Here is a 23087-nt window from a genome sequence, read left to right on the forward strand (position 1 = left end):
GGCTTTTAAACTGTAGTGTGGCTATTTACAGGTGAGGCATCGCTGGACTCAGAGTCCTGATTTTTAAATTAATATTTAATCGCACTATAGATTACAAAATGCAGTGCCAGTCAAAGGTCTGAGCAGACTCACATATGAATGGTTGAGCGAGTCTCACAGTGTGACTGGAACAGTATATATATATTTTTTTTTCATTGTAAATCAATAATATCTGCAGTCAGAAAACTCTTAACAAGCTAGAAAAGCAGTTTGATGAAGTACTCACGCTGCCATGCAGGTACAATCCGCTGTGAGGACGTAGTTCTCTGACTTGTTTACAATGACCCGAGCCTCATACACAGCGCTCCTGTTTCCTTGTCTTTGACTTGGAAGAATTTCTGCCTTCAAGACACTAAACTCCGAGTCTGTATCAGGATATTTGATGTTCAGCCACAAACAACATAATTGTAAGCATCCAGTGACTTGTACACGCTGCAACTTCTCTCCAGTGTATATGCTGGGTTTCTCCACCAAATACACGTATATATCCGCCCACCGTTACTGGGCCACTTGCTAACATACCACAGGGATCGGAGTCGGTTGCCGGTGGTCAAAATTTATTTTTGCAGGTAGTTTTCATGATCTTTTGTTGATCATTCCTTTTTGTAGATTGAAACGCTATTGAACTCCGCCGTACTTCCATTTCCAAAATGCGTGGGCATCGCTACCTACGTCATCATTGTTTACAAACAGTAAAAGGGTCTGTGGGTCATTGAAGTTACCTGAATCTGATTGGACCATGTGACTTGACCACGCTAGGGCATGCGGATCCCTCTAATCTGCGTTGTGATGCTCTGAAAATAAGGTGCACATTTACCTGCAGCTATTGTTAATATAAACATTCCTTAAGCAACATGCCCGAGTATCATCCTTGTGAGTCTATGAAGACAAGAAACAAGGCAAACTCCTGGGATATTATGCTTAATAGGAAGCCGTCCTTTGAACTCCCTTTTCTGTCTACTTCCCCCTCGGTTTCACGCTGGTTGCTAAAATCAAATGTGAACAGGACTGTAGCGAGATCGCCCATGCACATTTTGAACAAAACTGGCCGTGCCCGGTGGTAGATTGCAAATTGCAGGAAATAATACTATAGTGCAGCAATCTAGCAAGAGAGAAAAAAAATCAGTCTGGTAATGCTGACAGGGTGGAGTGTGCGGAGCATGCGCCTGCTTGCTAATTGCAGTGACAGAAGAGTTTCAATAGCGAACCGGTAAAATTCTCAGCCCGGCGCAAGACGACCTCAGCATGGTGCAGTGCCAGGCGGTCAGCCGCTGGCTAGAACCCTATCTAAATGTGTGAGTACTTTAGTGTAGTTGCTGTGTGTGGATGTAAGCATTGATCTTTTAGTGGTTGCACAAGCATATTTTGTTGTGTGTATCAACTGCATAATGACAATCATGTCTCTCTATCTGAATGAATTACATCATGGTTCATAAGCTGCATTTATATGTTTGTTTAAATTTTGGAAAACAAAGTTTGGCAAAATCTATGAACATTTTTTTTTTTTTTTTTTTGCTGTGATGCCATGAATGAAGAATTTTCTCTGGATTTCTTTAATACTGAGGAAATCAACAACTGCAGAATTCTCGGGGAAGTCCTGAAGTGTCCAGGCTCTCCCATTAGTCTGTTATACATTGCCTCACAGCTATGATGAGCCTTGATGCCTGAGCAAACAGAAAACTAGCTGTTCCTGGTTAATTCAGTGAACCTGTTTCTACGTGTAACTCGCACAGCTCACTTTGTTGCATGGGAATGAGACCCCTCCTGTGGGATCTCTGTTTTTAGCTGGGCAAATCACAGGCCTTTTCATTGCTAACCAGGTGAGTAGCATAAACAGCTTCACCTGGGTTATTGGAGTTTGATGCCAGTGTGTAGGGCTGGACTTACTTTGAGCTTATGTCTGTCAGGTGGGCGGGGTTTAGACCAGTAAGGGGAGAGCTGGAGGGGGCTATTTCTAGATTTCTGTCAATTGTAGCTTTAACATATTCACTGTGCGTGTCTGCTCACTGCATTAAAGAACTAGAAGCACTCAGAGAGCGCAAACCGCCACCAAGGCCATAGGGTCACTGACGCTGTAATACGTGTATCTAAATACTGTGAAATAATCTTTCATCTTTCCCAGACAACAATAACCCCCTATCCCGCAATAGTGAAGAATCCTTAAAAAAATTCCTGGATCCAGATCCAAAATTTAATCAGTTCTTCCTCTTGTCATTTCCAACCACTCCACAAAATTTCATCGAAATCCGTTCATAACTTTTGGAGTAATCCTGCTGACAAACAAACAAACAAACCAACGCGACTGAAAACATAACCTCCTTGGCGGAGGTAATGAAGGGATGTTGCATGACCAAAACAGGAGTATTATGGCTACCCAGCAAGTTTTATTCTGATTATGTTGATCACATGTCACACCGTTGCTAATTCAGTTACACTAGCGCCCCATTAATTTCAGATTCCATTTTTACATCTGTAGGTCCCCAGCCGGTCCCTGAGGTCATGTGACCAGGGCCTGCTGGCTGTCCATCATACAAGGCTGAGAACTGAGTTTCTGCAGCAGTGGCATCCAACTTGCTTTTGGGAAACCTTTTGTCTTAATATGTTGGCTTTTTTTTTTGTAAAGCACTTTGTGACATTTATCTTGCTATCTAAATAAAATTTTACTTACTTTTTATTATTGTGGGGTTTTTCTTCACTGTCAAAAGCAAGAGTCATAAATGAAAAACAATTTCTACATACCTGTCCATACCAATAGATATGCATACCCAGCTGTCACAGGGCGAGAGGCAGGGTACACCCAAGGGTTATTATAGTTTACGAAAACGAGTGAAATAATGAAAACTGAAATTGAAAAAACATTTTCATTAACTGAAATAAATAAAAACTATAATTAAAAGGAAAAAATGATAACTAACTAAAACTGTATTGTGAGTTTACAAAACTAACTAAAACTAACTGAATAATAGATAAAATGACCTTCGTTTTCGTATTTGTCATTTTATTTAAAAGCCTTGTGGATTGATATGAAATCTCTTTTTTCCATGAGTTTAAGCTGGGAGTGCCATCAGGCAACTGTGTGCCTGGGTGTGCGTGCCTGTGCTCACTATACTGGTTCAAAAATTAATGGAGTCCCATATGGAATTTGAGTATGAGAGCACAGATAGAAGCGAGTGTCTTGTTGTGGAAGAGGAAAACACGTGCGGAGCACTTCTCAGTCAGGAAAAAACCCCCCAACATCAAAGTCCACCTGAGAAGCGCACAACGGCTCCACAAACCACTCTGAACCTATGACAGAACCTGATGTGCACCTCTGGAGATATGTGACTACTCGTCGGGTCGATTCAGCCAGCAACTTTGTGAATAACGAGCGAGGACCATTAAAGAGGACCATTAAAGAGCAAGGACCAAGGAGGGGAAAAAGTCCCAGCCAGCACTGCATATAAAACACCAGCACATCACCACAAGGTAATTATCACACATAATTCAGCTACACAAGCATAAATGCAGACATGAGGTCGGCCACTTGGGTAGGTTGTATACAGAGGCTGCAAAGACCCTGCAAGTCTAATTAGTGAGCATCTAACCAAATTAGCTCCAAAACCGAACCAGCTTCATCTTGTGGATAACATCAGGATGCAGCTGGATTTGAGCTTTGACTCCTTCAAAGAGTTCAGTTTGTTTTTTTCAAACACCACATGTAGGTGTTATTAATCTGCTGCACTGAGGCTGAAGTTTATTGCAGAGTGTATTGTAGAATTTATTGAGTTTTGGAGTTCATGTTTTTCTTTATGTTTCTCCCTGTTGATGTTCATGTGTGCCCTTAATATTACACACATTTAGCACGTAATGCTGCTATCTTGTGAACAGTTGGCTGTTGAATATATTTCTTTCAACAGTATCAGCATGGTGCCTTCCAGAACGGGACATTCGCAGACTACCAATAAAATGGCAGCTAGACTACTGTGTGAATTCTGTAAATTTAAGATTTTCCAATTTGATATTCAAGTTTTGTTGGTTTATATTTTTACTGTTGAAACAGACAATTTCTCATGAGTAGAGTCCATGCTCTCACTATTGCCCCAAGTTAAGAATGATGTGAGTGTCGGAGTTTTCATGAATGCAGCCTGGAAACAGTTTTCTGACCAAGCTGACCCAGATAAACTAAAAAAAGCATATTCTAAATTATCAGATGATTCCTAATAAATCCTGATCAAACAGGTTTTTATCGAGGTCAACACTCAGCCAATAATACACGCAGACTAATAAATGTCATAGACTATTGTTCCATTAACAAATTAGAAACTACAGTTGTCTATTTAGATGCAGAGACGGCATTTGACAAGGTAAATTGGAAATTTCTCTTAGCAGTTCTACACAAATTTGCATTTGGTTCATCCTTCATAAACTGGATCAGAACAGTATACAGCTCCCCCAATGCATGGGTTAGGACAAAGCTGTCTGCAGAGGCACCAGGCAGGGCAGCCCACTCTCTCCCTCACTTTTTGTGATCTTTATTGAGCCACTGGCAGCAGCAATTAGACAAAATGAAAATATTAAAGCTCCTCCGTGAATCGTCACCTTATCGTGGTGCCCCAGTGATCCCAGGAGCTATGTTGTCCGGGGGCTTGTCCCCCTGGTAGGGTCTCCCATGGCAAACTGGTCCTGGGTGAGGGTCCAGACAAAGAGCGGTTCAGAAGACCCCTATGATTGAAACAGTAAGGGAACAGTTTACCCTGCCTGGAATAGGGTTACCGGGGCCCCACCCTGGAGCCAGGCCTGGGGAGGGAGCTCGAGGGAGAGCGTCTGGTGGCCGGGCATTAGCCCGTGGTGCTCGGCCGGGCGCAGCCCGAAGAGGTTACATGGGCCCGCCCTCCTGTAGGCCCACCACCCGCAGGAGGTGTCGTAGGGGTCGGGTGCAGTTTGTGTCGGGCGGTGGCGGACTGATCCCCGGCTATCGAAACTGGCTATTGGGACATGGAATGTCACCTCTCTGGTGGGGAAGGAGCCTGAGCTAGTGCGTGAGGTTGAGAGATACTGTCGTGTATTTTTATCTTGATGACATCAGTATTTTATATCAATATTTTTATATCATGTATTGTTATATATATTAATCACACACTCTAATTAATGGTCACATTATATATTATTTGTCACTTATATTGTCACTCACACACTGGAGCACTGCATAGGTAGGTGGAAAAGGCCTGCCGCGACCTGGGATTTTTCCATTAAGTAATGCTAGCCCCCACCTTTGTGAGGAGCTTCACCTTTTACACAGTGCACTTTTGACCCAGCTTCTCCCGAGGGGAGGGCGAGTAGCCGGAGTGAGTCCTGGAAGGGAGGGGTGAAAGCGCACCTGGACTTCGGGCCGTGGGAAAGTCGGGTGTTTTGCTAGCTCCCGTGACCGATGTATAGAACTGTTGCCTGAGGAGCATGCTACTATGTCCCCTCCACCTGATAACAGCTGGAGGAGGTGTGAGATTGGGCTATATAAGGGCATGGCAAACTTGGGAGGGAGCGCTCTTCTTTGCTCTTCCTCTCACCCGTGTTTGCAGCGGCTGCTGGGCTCTCACTCCCGAGAGGGCTTCTGTTTTTTATATTCTGTTAAACTCTGGACGTCTACGTCTTTGCTTTTCTACCACCTTATAACAGCACCAAGGCACTCACTCTCGGGAGGCTTTTTGCTTTCTTGCATTTTGTTTAACTTTTGCTATCTTGTATTTTGTTTAACTTTTTGCTATCTCGAACTTTGTTTAACTTTGTGCTTCAATAAATCCTGGAAACGAAACCTGCTCATCTCCAGTGAGTTTCTGTGAAGTGTGGAGCTTTTCTCAAGGTGCATTTGCTCCCATTAGTCTCCCCTCCGCCTGGTAAGAGCAACAGGGGGAGAGAGCCGCAAAAAAACCCGACAATACCAGCTAGATATATTTGGGCTCACCTCAACGCATGGCCTGGTCTCTGGAACCAGTCTCCTGGAGAAGGGCTGGACTCTGTTCCAGTCTGGAGTTGGCCTCGGTGAGAGGCGGCGAGCTGGGGTGGGTATTTTTGTATCCCCCCGGCTTGCTGCCTGTACGTTGGAGTTTACATCGGTGGACGAGAGGGTAGTTTCCCTGCGCCTTTGGGCTGGGGAACGGGTCCTGACTGTTGTTTGCGCTTATGCGCCAAATGACAGTTCAGAGTACCCACCCTTTTTGGAGTCGCTGGGTGGGGTGCTGAAGAGTGCTCCATCTGGGGACTCCATAGTCTTGTTGGGAGACATCAACGCTCACGTGAGCAATGACAGTGAGACCTGGAGGGGCGTGATTGGGAGGAACGGCCTGCCCGATCTGAACCCGAATGGTGTTTTGTTATTGGACTTCTGTGCAAACCACAGTTTGTCCATAACAAACACCATGTTCGAACATAAGGATGTCCATAAGTGCACATGGCACCAAGACACCCTAGGTCGCAGGTCGATGATCGATTTTGTAATCATATCATCAGATCTGCGGCCGTATGTTCTGGACACTCGGGTGAAGAGAGGAGCTGAGCTGTCAACTGATCACCACCTGGTGGTGAGTTGGATCAGGTGGCAGGGGAAGATGCTGGACAGACCTGGCACGCCTAAACGTATTGTGAGGGTGTGCTGGGAAGGCCTGGCAGAAGCCCCGGTCCGGGAGATCTTCAACTCCCACCTCCGGCAGAACTTCGACAGCATTCCGAGGGAGGCTGGGGACATTGAGTCCGAATGGACCATGTTCCGCACCTCCATTGTTGAGGCTGCTGCTCAGAGCTGTGGCTGCAAGGTGGTTGGTGCCTGTCGTGGTGGTAACCCCCGAACCAGATGGTGGTCACCGGAGGTGAAGGGAGCCATCAAGCTGAGGAAAGAGTCCTATCGGGCTTGGTTAGCCTCTGGGACTCCAGAGGCAGCTGACAGGTATCGGCAGGCCAAGCGGAATGCAGCTCGAGCAGTGGCCAAAGCAAAAACTCGGGTGTGGGAGGAGTTCGGTGAGACTTTCGGACGGCATCGAAGCGATTCTGGCAAACCGTCAGGCGACTCAGGAGGGGAAAGCAGTGCTCCACTCACACGGTTTATAGTGCGGGTGGGGTGCTGCTGACTTTAACTGAGGCTATAGTCGGACGGTGGAAGGAATACTTCGAGGACCTCCTGAATCCCGCTGACACGCCTTCTGTAGTGGAAGCAGAGTCTGGGGACGAGGGAGATGACTTGACCATCACTGGGGGTGAGGTCACTAAGGCAGTTAAACAACTCCTTGGTGGCAGGGCCCCTGGGGTGGACGAGATTCGCCCTGAGTTCCTGAAGGCTCTGGATGTTGTAGGGCTGTCTTGGTTGACACGCCTCTGCAACATCGCGTGGAGATCTGGGGCAGTGCCAGTGGATTGGCAGACCGGGGTGGTGGTCCCCATCTTTAAGAAGGGAGACCGGAGGGTGTGCTCCAACTTTCGGGGGATCACACTCCTCAGCCTCCCCAGTAAGGTCTATGCCAGGGTGCTGGAAAGGAGGGTCCGTCCGTTAGTCGAACCTCGGATCCAGGAGGAACAATGCGGTTTTCGTCCTGGTCGCGGAACGCTGGACCAGCTCTTTATCCTCTCAAGGATATTCGAGTGTGCGTGGGAGTTTGCCCAACCAGTCTACATGTGCTTTGTGGACTTGAAGAAGGCATTCGACCATGTCCCTCGGGGTGTCCTTTGGGAGGTCCTGCGGGAGTATGGGGTGTCTGGCCCGTTGTTGCGGGCCATTCGGTCTTTGTACAACCGCAGTGAGCTTGGTCCGTATAGCCGGTAATAAGTCGGATTCGTTTCCTGTGGGTGTTGGACTCCGTCAGGGCTGCCCTTTGTCACCGATTCTGTTCATACTTTTTATGGACAGAATTTCTAGGCGTAGCCAGGTGGCAGAAGGCTTCTTCCTTGGTGGCCTCAGAGTCTCATCTCTGCTTTTTGCGGATGATGCGGTTCTGTTGGCTTCATCAGGGGGTGGCCTCCAGCTCGCAGTGGAACGGTTTGCAGCCGAGTGTGAAGCGGCCGGCATGAGAATCAGCACCTCTAAGTCTGAGGCCATGGTCCTCAGCCGGAAAAAGGTGGAGTGCCCTCTCCTGCTCAGGAACGAGTTTTTGCCCCAAGCGGAGGAGTTCACGTATCTCGGGATCTTGTTCACGAGTGATGGGAGAAGGGAGCGGGAGATCGACAGATGGATCGGGGCTGCTTCTGCAGTGATGCGGACGCTGCACCGGTCTGTCGTGGTGAAGAGAGAGCTTAGTGTAAAAGCGAAGCTCTCAATTTACCGGTCGATCTACGTTCCTACCCTCACCTATGGCCACGAGCTTTGGGTAGTGACCGAAAGAATAAGATCGCGAATACAAGCGGCAGAAATGAGTTTCCTTCGAAGGGTGGCTGGCCTCTCCCTTAGAGATAAGGTGAGGAGTGCGGCCATCCGGGAGGGGCTCAGAGTAGAGCCACTGCTCCTCCACATCGAAAGGAGCCAGTTGAGGTGGCTCGGGCATCTGATTAGGATGCCTCCTGGCTGCCTCTTGGGTGAAGTGTTCCGGGCATGTCCCACCGGGAGGAGGCCCCGTGGTAGACCCAGGACACGCTGGAGGGATTATATCTCTCGGCTGGCCTGGGACCGCCTTGGGGTCCCTCCGGATGAGCTGGAGGAGGTGGCTGGGGAGAGGGAAGCCTGGGCTTCTTTGCTTAGGCTCCTGCCCCCGCGACCCGGCCCCGGATAAGCGGGAGAGAATGGATGGATGGATGGATGGATGGAAAATATTAAAGGAATTCAAACAGAAAATACAGATTGTAAGATAAACTTTTATGCTGATGATGTATTACTCTTCCTTGGAAACTCACAAGCTTCTCTTCCGAAGATGATCACACTAACATATAAGTTCTCACCTATATCTGATTACTCCATCAACTGGAGTAAATCAACTGTTTTGCCTCTGAATTGTAATTCAGAACACCACCATCACCTCACTACAGACAGGTAACAATAATATTTATGTATAAATTTTTCCGCCAAACTCTCAGACTTTGTACGGTTAAAATCACATTCCTCAATTAAAAACGATATAAGTAAAACTATTCCAATGTTAAATGATGGTTTTACCAAAAATCAACTATTTGTTCTCACGGATCCCTAATGAACCTTCTGTTGCTTGGTTTAAGTCACTATACTCAAACATGACAGAATTTCTATGGAAAAACAAACCATCACAAATAAGTTTAAAAATTATACAAAAGCCAAAATACAGTGGTGGTCTAGAGTTACCAAATTTTTATCACTACTTCTTCGCCAATAGGTTGCAATATGTTTCAAACTGGATCAAATCAAGTTCATTAGAAAGCCAGTGGTTGGACCTAGAACAAGCAAAAATCTCAGATATACCTTTCATTAACTACAGTATTAAGAATCATAATTGCTATAAAAGCCTTAATATAAACACCTCTCTGATAGCCTGGTGGGAATTTTTTAAAATAACCAAGTCTTCACTTATCCCGTGTAAACTGACACCCATTTGGAACAATCCACATATATGTCAGAAAAAGAAAGCACTGCATTTTCAGCATGGCAAGAGAAAGGAATAAAAAAGTCTAGAACATGTTATTCAAGATAGAACCTTTATGTCATTTCAAAATATGGAATCGGCAACAGTAATTTGTCTGGAATATCAATGATTGAGGTCCATCATACAGGCAAGATTAAATTTAAATTATCAGAATTTAGAAATCCCTGTATGAGTAACAGAATTCCCAAATCTCTGTACCCCTAAATTGTTATCAAAAATATATAAGCTATTGTTAAAAATTAATGATTCAATTTCCTTCCCAACTGCAAAATGGGAGCAAAATCTTTCCATCAACCCAGATTAAAACTTCTGGACACATATATGTTAAACACCTTCAAAATGACTAAAAGTCCAAATTTACAACTTTTACAATACAAAATTCTCCATAGAATACATTATACGGGACACAGGATGTTCCAAATGGGCCTCAGAGACACAAATATATGAACCCACTGTTCAGGCAACCATGCTGAGAATTATATGCATGCTATATGGTTGTGCACACCTATTTAGGGGTTCTGGCAGAAGATATGTGAAGACTTATCCACACACACACACACACACACACACACACACACACACACACACACACACACACACACACACACACACACACACACACACACACACAGTGATTAAAAAAAAACTATAGAGGGATGTCTGAGGTTTGGTTTGAATTTCTGTTTGTGGGGGCTGGGAGAGCTGTTTCCATTGTCATTACATGCGACAACCAGACTGAACACTAACTCCATGTTAATTCTCTCCTGCCTGTCAGCATACACAGTTTTTGTATCTATAAATAAATAAATACATAAATAAATATTGCAGTATTCAGTTGAACACTTTTGCGGAACATCAAATGCAATATGTGTCTGTTGTTGCATTTGATCATTTTCACAGCGAAGCAGAGGATTCAAATGAATCACAGAAGAGATAAACTTTGTTTAGTGACAGACACCTCATCAAGTAAAAGACCCACATAATTCCAGCTGAAAGTAAGCAGCATAACTGCGATCGATGCCGCTGTGACTGTTAATTTATTTGGAAAGCCAGCACATCAGCAGCATGGGATTATTTCCTGTAGCTGTAAGTGCCAAATCTCTGGGTCCCTCCCCTAAAGCAGCTTTCACTGAATCTTCGCCCTAAATGTTTTGAACAGAGCTCCACATATTTCTGCCATATTTCTTTAGAGCAGCGTACACAAGCACATACAGACCACTCGTGGTCGCACTGCCTACGTCATGAGCGGGGGATCTCATTTTGGCCAAGCATCGGCCACAGACTCACCAAGGTCCGGTCAAAGATCGGCTGGTCATTTTAAGTGGCTGTACATGCAGTTAACAGACTGAAAATGGTCCTCCAAACAGTTTGTAATAATGAGAGGTGTAACCCCATCTTAAAAAACACTTTCACCTCTCTTGGCGACAGTATAGAAATGTAGTCTTCATAGATGGAACGAGCTTTTTCCTCAATGGCACTCTTGTTGATTTCCTGTTTGAGGTCCTCACAGGCGAGCCAAAACAACATGTTCTCCTCACTGTACTCTGTTCGCAGGAACTCCCGGAAAACATTTCGACCTGCTGGGTTCCTCATCAGCTTGTCGAAGGACTGAGACCATTGCCGGATCTCTTCTAATGATGGTTTAGTGCTGAGGAATAAGAATGAAAAACTTCGGTCATCTTCATTTGCTTATTTGTACAATACCAGTCAAATGTTTGGACCCACTGTATATGTTCACCTTTTCCTGCACTACAGTTAGCTGATACAAAACTAGATGTATAGCTATTTAGATATTTCTGATTTAATCACTTTTTGGACAGAATTCCTTTTAGCTACAGGTATGAGAGGTTAACTGACTAAATGGTTACACCTGTCTGTCAGTTTGTAAAGACTATTACAGAATAAACTGACATAACTGCAGTCAGATTAGACGTGTGGACTCAAAAAGCTTCATAAGCTGAACTAAGATCCAGTCTTAAGTATTTCTCTTTAGCCACAAATTTCTGCAGGTAAATAAATCACACAGATTCACCTGTGTTGTTCTGGCCCACTTTACTCAGCAGGACTAAACCCAAAATACTCCCAAACTGTGTAATACTCAGTCACCATGTTTCACAGCTCACTGAGCTCAGCAGAGATCATATTGCCCTCTGGTGGCATTTTTCTGCAGTGCACTGTGAGACACAGCACACATGGTTACTGTGATAAATGCCTACTGATGCCATACACCTCCTCTTGTTCATGTTTTTGAAGTCTAGCAGAGAAAGATCCCATCATTGTGACACACTGCTGTCACATTCAAATGAAGAACAATCGCAACAACTCACCAAGCTTCACAGTTTGGTATGGTTTCCATCTTGGCATCCTGTGGTATCTTCTTCCTCCTCCTCCACTTCCGCCTCTCCTCTTCATTCCTGACAGTGAGACTGACATTTCAGACAGGAAACATACACACACAAGCTCACATATGTATAAAACAACACAAAAAACAGTCACACATGATGAGGTTATGGCCTCATTTAAAGACAGCACTGACCACAGGTGTGCTTACAGCAGGGAAGGCAGGTGTGTGTCTCACCATGAACAGCTGCAGCAGCAGCACCAGCAGAAGCAACAGGCGTTTGACCGCTGAGAATTTTGGATAGTAGCCGTGCCTCGCCCCCCTCCCGTCCCGGTCAGTGCCGAGGTCTCGCTGCGACCTCCCCCCATGGTGAGCTCTGCCCCTTGTTCAGCCGGGATTGGACCTGTGTACTGTACAGAAAGATACTCACAGTAATACCAGAAAAGGCATTATGGTGAAACCCTTTTCAGAGGTTAATGTGGAAGCAATATTTTTGATCTTTTTTAAGGTAAATCTATTTGCAATAGAGAAACAGAAGTTTTTATAGAGTTTATATTAACGAAGTGTTTTTTGTTTGTTTGTTTGTTTGTTTTGTTGAAGAATCAGCATATCCACTTACATACTGATTCTTTCAGGTGTGTAAAATCTGTGTCCACGGCAATACTGGCTTTACTCTATGTCTGCTTGGAGGGCATGGCCTACTGCCACCTGCTGCAGGTAATGCACTGCTGAGGCGTGGAACCTAAAACAAGCCCACTTCAAACAAACTGGACCATCCCCACCTGGGAGCAAGCAGTTTACACGGTGAACCAGCTTTCCTTTGAAAAAAAAGACAAAAGTTTGAGTTTAAAACTGCAAAGCTTTAGCTGATTATCTTCATTTCCGCCAGGATGTCCATCCATCCATTTTCTTCCGCTCATCCTTTTCAGGGTTGTGGGGAGGCTGTAGAATATTCCAGCTGTCATAGGGAGAGAAGCAGGGTACACCCACGACAAGTTGCCAGCGTGTTGCAGGGCTGACACAGAGAGACAGACAACCATTCATACCTATGGGCAATTTAGAATCACCAATTAACCTAACCCCAGTAACTGCATGTCTTTGGACTGTGGGAGGAAATTGGAGTACCCGGAAAGAACCCACATAGACACAGGGAGAACATGCAGACTCCACACAGAACCTAGGACTTTCTTGCTGTGAGGCAACAATGCTAACCACCATGCCACCAGTCAGGATGTGATGGCTCTATTTTAATGCTGTTTCCTGCACAGTGCACAGGAAAGTGTATAAGAACTACCTTCACCTTTGTGGCTTACTGATGGCTTACTGGTGGTTCCTAGAATAATTAAGAGTAGAATGGGAGGCAGAGCCTTCAGCTTTCAGGCCCCTCTTCTGTGGAACCAGCTCCCAGCTTGGATTCAGGAGACAGACACCCTCTCTATTTTTAAGATTAGGCTTAAAGCTTTCCTTTATGATAAAGCTTATAGTTAGGGCTGGATCAGGTGACCCTGAACCCTCCCTTAGTTATGCTGCTATAGGCCTAGGCTTCTGGGAGGTTCCCATCATGCACCAAGTGTTTCTTTCATTCACCTCTTTTTACTCTGTTTATACCCCACTCTGCATTTAATCTTTAGTTATTAATCTTTGTCTCTCTTCCACAGCATGTCATTTGTCCTGTCTCTCTTCCTTCAGCCCCAACCGGTCGCAGCAGATGACTGCCCCTCCCTGAGCCTGGTTCTGTCGGAGGTTTCTTCCTGTTAAAAGTGAGTTTTTCCTTCCCACTGTCGCCTAGTGCTTGCTCATAGGGGGTCATTTTGACTGTTGGGTTTTCTCTGTAATTATTGTAGGGTCTTTACCTTACAATATAAAGTACTTTGAGGCAACTGTTTGTTGTGATTTCATGCTATATAAATAAAATTGAATTGAATTGAATGTGCAATCCTTTAATTCCTAACAACACAATTTTTCCCCCCCATTGAGATCTGATATGTTTTCAAAGTATTCTTTTAATTTTTTATAGCAGTTGTCCATATATATGAGATGGACGATGTTTACTCCATTCCATAGTTGGTATCCCTAGTCAGTCTTGTTAATGGCTGAGGGAGTTCGAGCCTATGCAGAACAGCAGCGGGGACAGAGCACCCCCTTGTTAAATCCCACAGTTGACTGTGACTTGTGTAATTGGCTTGAAGTTGGCCTCTAGTGTTGTTCTCCACATCCCTATTGAGTTCATGATTAGGGTCTTAGGGTCTTGTTGATCTTGTATAGTTCTAGGTATTCCAGGATCCATGTGTGAGGCACTGAGTCATATGCTTTCTTGTAATCAATCCAGGTGGTGCACAGGTTGGTCAGTCTGGTCTTACAGTCTTGAGTGACTGGCCTATCTACCAGTAGCTGGTGTTTTGCTCCTCTGGTACTTCTACCAATTCTTTTCTGGGCCCCACTCATGTATTGAGCCATGTGCCTGTTCATCTTCGGTACTCTGATGCCTGAAAGGATGCGGTACTGCGACAGATTACTAGCCGGTAGTTGGATGGGACTGGTCCCTTCTGGGGATCAGCATGGCCTTTGGTCAGCCATTCAGGGTGTGTCTTAGCCATTAGCAGCTGGTTCATTTGTGCTCTTCATATTTTAGACTCTTTCTTGGATGTCTGCCACTGTGATGGTTACTGGATCCTGTTCAGGGAGGCTGCTGTGGTCTTCTCTTAGATACACTAGCCACTGAGCAGTGTTGTTGTGTTGCATCCCTCCTTCTCCCGTATATTCTTCCAGTATTTCTTCATCTCCAGCCTTAGTGAGTGGGGGGGGGGGGGGGGGGGCTGTTCTTATATTGTTCCCCTGCCTCTGAGAGTACACCTTAGATGATTCAGTGAAGGAACATTTGATTTATTCTCCTGGCTTCTATGTCTCTGGTATACCTCTTCAAGTGGTTAGCCAAGACTGAGAGTCTTTGCTAGTCAGTTTCTATGGCCTCAGATGTGGACAGCTTGTTGTACTTCTTAGGCATCCCTTTCTTCATCACACCTTTCTGCAGCTCTGATAGCTGGCTAACCTCCCTCCATGCTGCCTTGATCTTAGCTTCTGGTCTTCTTTTCCATGGAGAGTACTGCTCCTCGTGTCTGTTCATCTTATAGGCAAACTTCTTAAGGATCAGTGTTTCCAGCCATGATCTTCTCTTTCAGATCAGCTGCTCTGGCATTCAATGTACCAGTTGTTCTTGGGGCTTGGTACCCAATCTTGAAGTGTGGGGATGATATCTCCCCCCCTGGCTGGACATTCTGCTCCCCCTTGCTGTAGCATTTGTATTGCACCACATCAATCTCTAGCTGTGATAGCAGTTGCTTCTTGTGGATGTTGGAACACTGAGCTACTAGCTGTGTCAATGTCAGTCTGTATGTTGGATGTCAAAGAACCCATAGGTCCCACATCCTCTTTATGTAACCCCTTTCACTGGGATTACATGCATAGTAGCATTCCAACAATTCCCAATTCTCATCTCGTGTCCATTTATGCCATATTCTTGTTTCAGTAGCCCACTTATCATCAGTATGCCCTGGTTCCTCAACACCTGACACGGACCTTGTTAATTCGGGTAAAATCCAAGCCAGTGTGGCTTCAGTTATATGTCTCTCACTCATATTCCAAGGTAGGTTTGGGTAGCATGGGGGTCTAGCATTACTGGATGCATGCCCCGACTGGGATTCAAACCCTTAACCCAAACTTATTGTTCACATTACAACCACAAACATAAATATATTTCACTGGAATTTAATGTGAAAGACCAACACAAAGTGGTATACAATTGTGAAGTGGAAAAAAAAAATATACATGATTCAAAACAGTTTTTACAAATAAAAAACTGAAAAGTGCGGTGCGCAAAAGTATTCAGCCCCCTTTTCTCTGAGTGCAACCAATTGCATTCAGAAGTTGCCTGATGACTGCTAATGACTAAAAAGAGTCCACCTGTGTGTAATCTAATCTCAGTACAAATACAGCTGCTCTGTGATGGCCTCAGAGGTTGGTTATAAGAATATTGGGGAGTAAACAGCATCATGAAGTCCAAAGAACACAGCAGACAGGTCAGGAATAAGGTTGTGGAGAAGTTTAAAGCAGGCTTAGGCTATAAAAAAGATTTCCCAAGCTTTGAACATCTCACGGAGCACTGTTCAATCTTTTATCTGGAAATGGAAAGAGTATGGCACAACTGTAAACCTACCAAGACAAGGCCGTCCACCTAAACTTACAGGCCAAACAAGGAGAGCACTGATCAGAGATGCAGCCAAGAGGCCCATGGTGAATCTGGACCAAATGCAGAGATCCACAGCTCAGGTGGGGGAATCTGTCCACAGGACAACTATTAGTCATGTACTGCACAAATCTGGTCTTTATGGAAGAGAGGCAAGAAGAAAGCCATTGTTAAAAGAAAACCATAAAAAGTCCCGTTTGCAGTTTGCCAGAAGCCATGTTGGGGAACCAGCAAACATGTTGAACAAGGTGCGTTGGTCAGATGAGACCAAACTTGAACTTTTAGGAAAAAATGCAAAACGCTATGTGTGGTGGAGAATTAACACTGCACATCACTCTGAACACACCATCCCCACTGTCAAATATGGTGGTGGCAGCATCATCATGCTCTGGGGCTGCTTCTCTTCAGCAGGGACAGGGAAGTTGGTCAGAGTTGATGGGAAGATGGATGGAGCCAAATACAGGACAATCTTGGAGGCAAACCTGTTGGAGTCTGCAAAAGACTTGAGACTGGGGCGGAGGTTCACCTTTCAGCAGGACAACGACCCTAAACATAAAGCCAGGGCTACAATGGAATGGTTTCAAACCAAACATATTCATGTGTTAGAACGGCCCAGTCAAAGTTCAGACCAATCGAGAATTTGTGGCAAGATCTGAAAACTGCTGTTCACAAATGCTCTCCATCTAATCTGACTGAGCTTGAGCTGTTTTGCAAAGAAGAATGGGCAAAAATTTCTGTCACTATTGTAGATGCGCAAAGCTGGTGGAGACATACCCTAAAAGACTTGCAGCTGTAACTGCAGCAAAAGGTGGTTCCACATAGTATTGACTCAGGGGGGCTCAATACTTTTGCACACCGCACTTTTCAGTTTTTTATTTGTAAAAATAAACTGCCCCTCCCTGAGCCTGGTTCTGCTGGAGGTTTCTTCCTGTTAAAAGGGAGTTTTTCCTTTCCACTGTCTTGTACAGCACTTTGGTCAACGTCGTTGTTTTAAATGTGCTTTATAAATAAACTTGACTTGACTTGACTTGACTTGACCAAGTGCTGCTCATAGGGGGTCGTTTTGACTGTTGGGTTTTCTCTGTATTATTGTAGGGTCTTTACCCACAATACAAAGCGCCTTGAGGCGACAGTTTGTTGTGATTTGGCGCTATATAAATAAAATTGAATTGAAATTGAATTGAATTAAAAAATGTTTTGAATCACGTATAATTTTTGTTCCACTTCACAATTGTATACCACTTTGTGTTGGTCTTTCACATTAAATTCCAGTGAAATATATTTATGTTTGTGGTTGTAATGTGACAAAGTATGGAAAAAGTTCGAGGGGTATGAATACTTTTGCAAGCCACTGTATACATACGTTTAACATTTTACCATGTAAGACTGTCAACTCCAGAGGAAGTGATCAAGATTGGAATGTTTGCCTGTTCATCATCTGACAATGAGATGAAGAACAAAAGTTTATCTCAGTGACCTGAAGGCTTCATCACATCAGAGTCAGCTGATCTGAAACAACATGAAGGTGAAAATAAAATCTGAAATCAGAACCTCTGATTCAATCTTTCTTTGGAAAAAAGACAAACATAAAATAGGACGAGATATAAAAAGAGATGAAAAATAAAAGAAGAAATAGAAACCTGAGATTTACAAAATAAAGGGTGTGAATAGAAGAGAGGAAGTGAGAGACCCAACATGTGACCAAGTTGCGATCTCTCTCTCTCTCTCACACACTCTCTCTCACTCTCTCTCACTCTCTCACACACACACACACACAAATGCTTTTGGACTAAAATGTCTAAATTATTCTGAATCACATTTTTATTTCTGACATCTAAATAGATATGCTTTAGTTTTTTTATTCTCTTGAAATAAAAGTTCCACTGGTGGTTAGCACTGTTGCCTCACAGCAAGAAGGTACTGGGTTTGAATTCACCTGCTGGGTGGGTTCTTTCTGTGCCTTTGTGGGTTCTCTCAGGTTCTCCGGCTTCCTCCCACAGTCCAAAGACATGCATGCTAAGTTAACTAGTAATTCTAAATTATCCATACGTGTGACTATGCGTTCACACGCATAGTCACACGTATGGATAACCTCTCTGTGTTAACCCTGTAATAGAAAAGTGACCTGTACAGGTATACCTGCCTCTCCATAACAGCTGGGATAGGCTCCAGCCCCCCGACGACCCCGAACTGGAGAAGCAGACGAAGATGGATGGATGGAAAGTCACATTACTTTGAGATTTGTAACATGATTTTGAGGAGAATCACGGCCACAAACTGTTTACACTTGCCGTGGACGTGAAAGTTTGGTAACATCATGTTTGAAATCATTTCTGTGTGGGTCTGAATGACTGGACAACAAATAGCTTTAAGACTTAAAACTTTAAGCTTTAAGACAACAAATAGCTTTAAGACTGAAAATAAACTCTTTGGGGTTTTCTGAAATAAGCAAAGGGTTAAAACTGTAACACCCTCCTGATATTAACTTAGTAACTGAAGAAAGTCCCAACATATCTTTTTTAAGGCCTCTGCACTTTCTGTCCTGTTATGACTGCAGCTGAGAGAGAAAATGTTTGTTCCACTGAACTAGATTGAAACACTCAGTTAAATGCAAACAATGCGTAGAGCAGGTCTAAGAATGACAAGTTTATAAACAACTGTAGCCTTCAAAAAAGACCTAAACAGTGATCCAGCTGACAGGAAGACAGTTCAGATGATCAAAGAAACCAGAAACCAGCAAAGTTCAGGCCCAACATGAACCGAAATCAGTGGATCATCAGAGAGTTTTACATGTCTATGACTGAGAAGCTGCCTTCAGTTTGTATCTGACCACAAGGACAAGAAACAGGTTCTGCTCAAAAGTGTTAATGTCAGAGGGGACAAAAATGGAGCTGTTTGATCACAGTAAGCAGATGTGTGATTGGAGGAGTAAACAGGAGGCATTCAGAAAGAAAAGTGTAGCTGCTGGTGGAGGAAGCATCCTGCTGTGTGCTGATTGTCTGCTAGTGGAGCTGAAACCATTAAACAGAGAGGATGGAATAAGTACGTAGGAAGACTACTTCAGACTTCTGCACCATCATGTGAAACCATCAGATGAAACTCACACAGTCTGATGTTTAGCATGTGTTAGAGGAGTCTTAGTTTATAAATTATTTTACTGAATGAATTTGTACCAGCTGCATTCGTATGAAAACAAAAAACTGAGAAAAATGTAACAACTTGTAAGTAAATAAAGAATGAAAGCACTGCAGTAAAATTCTGAAATAATCTCAGTCAGTCCACACTGACAGTCACACACTCACACACACACACACACACACACACACACACACACACACACACACACACACACACACACACACACACACACACACACACACAGGGTGTTTAACTCCAGGTCAAAGCTGTCATCATCAAGCTGGGTGTATTTGTTTCATTTAAATTTGAATGAAGCTCAGCTAATGTCAATCTCCAGCTGTTCACTCAGGACAGCCGTGTTTTTGATGCCAATGCTGCAGAGATGCTGCAGAGAGCATGAGCGTGCAGCAGAGCAGGAGATGAGTAAATATGTAAATATGTAAACAAAGCTGTGACAGTCATAAACACTGCAGAAATTCAACTTAAAGCTTTACAAACTCCTCCAAGCAGCAGATTCAAACCCAGACTTTTCTGACTAACCTCTGCAGCACGGTACTGCCCAGGCATGTTGAACAGTAAGTTCAGACTGACCAGAGGCTCGTAGGAATAATCTCAGCATGCAGCTCACAGTGATTCACAGACATCAGTTATAGCTGACAGATAAACATAGAAACATGTTTTTAGATTTAAAAAATGACCATCTGATAAAACTAGTCTGTGTACCTGGAGTTAATGTTATGTGTCTGTCTGATCACAACCATTTCACAACCAAATCAGACGTCCCCCAAAGAAAAAAACAAGCAGCAGCTGAAGGTGCTGCAGTAAAGGCATGAAGAGCATCTGAAGTAGGGAACACAGCATTTGGTGATGTCCACAGGTTTCATCAAGTATTAAAAACAATCCTTATATTTAAAATTATGTTGAGTTATCTGAATACTTCGAGCCTCTGAAAACGGGGGACTGTGTATGAAAATGGCTGTAATTCCTGAACAGTTAATGCAGTACTGTAATTTAACACCTTGAATCAAAGCTGAAAGTCTGCACTTCGGTCACATTCTGATGGTTAGATTTAAAACCACTGTGGTTTTAAATCATGTGTCTTTGTCCAAAACTTATGGACATGACAGTATTTTCCTTAGTGTGTGAACAAGAGTGCAACATGTGTCTGCCGACAAATTCAGTGTATGAGTACATTCATGGTTGAAACACACACAAACACACAGTTAACCTGAAGTATCTAAGGAAAAGAAGACCAAACAGACTCTCATCACTCACCCGATCTCCTTTAACACTCTGTGTGTGTGAGAAAGACATCTTTAAGGCTTCCAGTTTAATCAGATTAACACTCTGACCCGATGATCCCATTAAACACACACAGAAAAGAAAAAGAGGAAGTGATATGTCTGCTCACATTATGGGCCCCATTACACTCGCCACATTGCTCGAGTCGCACGCAAATTGTGATGTCGCCACAGTTCTGTACCGTTTATACAGCGCTGAGGGTGCATGTACTCGCTGCAGCATTCTCCTGAATGATAAGTATCGCCACTCAGACAAAACCTCCATATCAGTGCTGGTACAAGAGCAGAAGATGTCAAAACTAAAGAAATCACAGAGTTGTTTTATTTTTTTTTTTCATTTTTTTCCAGAAAGTCTCATCTTTTCAAACTATTGCAACATTTCCCTCTGTCTAATCTGTGTAATCTGTGAATCTCTGATATGTCATTAAAATGGTGGTACAAACCAACATAATTGTACATTTGTGTCTTCAGCCTGGTGCTGAGGAAAAACTGAGCTGCACGACTGGCTGAAACACCAAAGTGCAGAAGGTGTCAGAGGATGTGACATCACTTTTGGCGTCCAGTACAGTTTACAAGTGCAACAGTGGCAAGTATACTGAGCCCATTAGCTTCTTCTTTCTTTCTCTTCTTTCTTTCATTTTTCTTTATCTCCCTCCATGAGAGGTGTAACCTCTCCACCTGGCACACCAGTTTTGTTTAGAGGTAAAGACGAGAGATGGATTTCTTTTTAGTTTTTCTCTAAAAATTCTGTCTAAATGAAACTCTTAGAAAACATGAAGTCACACTCACTCAGTCTTTTCACCCATATTGTGTCTCTCTCTCTCACACACACACACACACACACACACACACACACACTAGTTTACTTTTACTTCTCATGTAGAAATGAAGAGGCCAGACATGTATAACGGTTCATTTGTTTTAGAGACGATTAATAACCGTCCACTACAGTGCGATCAAAACAAATGTCACCATTCTGATGTTTCCAGTTCAGTCATCACCTGAACAAATGTTAAACAGCTTTCACCATTCAGAAAGCCCCATGTGCTAGAGTATAGGAAGAACTGCGGTGCCATACTGAGGTTGTTTGTATCACAGTCAGAGGACAAAAAAATGATCAACCAGAATATCTTTGAAGTGATCTGCAGCGACTGTAGTATAGATCTGGTATGAGGTTTAACAAAGTCAACTAATGGAGTGAAATCTGAACACTTGGATCAGGTTATTCTGACAGAGTCCAGGAAAGTCTCACAGGAGCTTCTGCAGAAAGATGTCAGTCTCTGATATCTGTCACATATTGGTCAGATCATGGCTCAAAAAGCTGGATCAGGTATCAGTGACATAGCTGATCTTAAGTTGTTGTGTGTCTGAAGCTGCCAGCAGAGGGTCAGCAGGCTGGAGGTTTTTCTTTTTGTGTCTGATTAAACACAGATGAGCTCCTTCTTGTCTTTAAAGACATATTTTTATAAGCAGGCCTTCTCTGGGCCTCCACTTTCAGCCATTTCTATTTTGTCTATTTCTATGTTTCATCAGCGATCTTTTTAATTATTTTATATTTGCTTTAAATTGACCTGTTTTTGATTTAAATTTTTGCTTTTTAACCTCTTTACTGCCAGTTGCTGTTTCTTTTCTATGTTGTCTTGTGAAACACTTTGTAACTTTTATTAGTATTACTATAAGTATAATATTTAGTTTAGTAGTATTAGCAGTATTTAGTAGTATTGTTATTAGAGCAGGGAAAAGACTCTCACACTGAGCTTAAATTACACCAGGGAAAATAAATGAAACTTATTAAAGCAAAGTGTTTAAGTGGAGCCTGATGTTTCTTACACATAAAGAATGACTCCCCATCTCACAGTAAGAATTAGAGATTATTGATCGGTGCTCACTATCACCAGATTCATCCTGAACTAGAACATAAGTTTTTGCGTGAACGTTTAGTTGTTATTCACAGTTAATGTGATGTGAAGTTCAAGGTGCACAGTGGTGACCTGAAGCCTGATGGTCGCATGATGTGTGTTTGGTTGTAAAAGTCCGTACGCTCGCCACATGAGCAAGCTGGGATTTAAAATCTTTTTTATACCTTCACTGTGATCACAGTTTGTCTCTGCACAGCTGGGCTCACACACACACACACACACACACACACACACACACACACACACACACACACACACACACACAGAGCTGTGCCTGCCAACAGGGTTTAAGTAATTAAGTGCTCATTTCAAGTATTAATCTGAAAGATTATCATGTCATAATCTCACCACCCTCTGCGTGCGTGCGTGTGTTGACAGATCAAAAGACAGACAGACTCCTGTTGTTCTGTTTCTAATCTTTAAAGCGTCTTTTTGACACAGCAGTTAGCTGAAGACAAAAGTGATAAAGGACATAAATCTACAGATTCTGTCCAGGAACACGAATCAGAGTCGGAATGTCAGTGAAATTCAGAGATTGGT

General features: G+C 43.6%; 1 protein-coding gene across 6 annotated transcripts in view; it reads right to left on the minus strand.

The window, feature by feature from the left end:
- rgs19 (regulator of G protein signaling 19) overlaps nucleotides 1-23087 on the minus strand; it is a 46954-nt gene that overhangs the window by 15834 nt on the left and 8033 nt on the right. For 4 of the 6 annotated variants that reach the window (XM_030734268.1, XM_030734271.1, XM_030734270.1 and 1 more), the window contains 3 exons: nucleotides 12184-12356; nucleotides 11933-12031; nucleotides 11019-11253 (listed from right to left, as the gene is read on the minus strand). In XM_030734268.1, coding sequence (XP_030590128.1) covers nucleotides 11019-11253; nucleotides 11933-12031; nucleotides 12184-12356 — 507 coding nt within the window. Of the gene's footprint in view, nucleotides 1-11018; nucleotides 11254-11932; nucleotides 12032-12183; nucleotides 12357-12565; nucleotides 12765-23087 lie in introns of all 6 variants that reach the window. The other 2 variants (XM_030734272.1, XM_030734269.1) reach the window with 2 other exon arrangements.

The sequence above is a fragment of the Archocentrus centrarchus genome, chromosome 7 (assembly GCF_007364275.1).
Source record: "Archocentrus centrarchus isolate MPI-CPG fArcCen1 chromosome 7, fArcCen1, whole genome shotgun sequence".
NCBI lineage: Eukaryota > Metazoa > Chordata > Actinopteri > Cichliformes > Cichlidae > Archocentrus > Archocentrus centrarchus.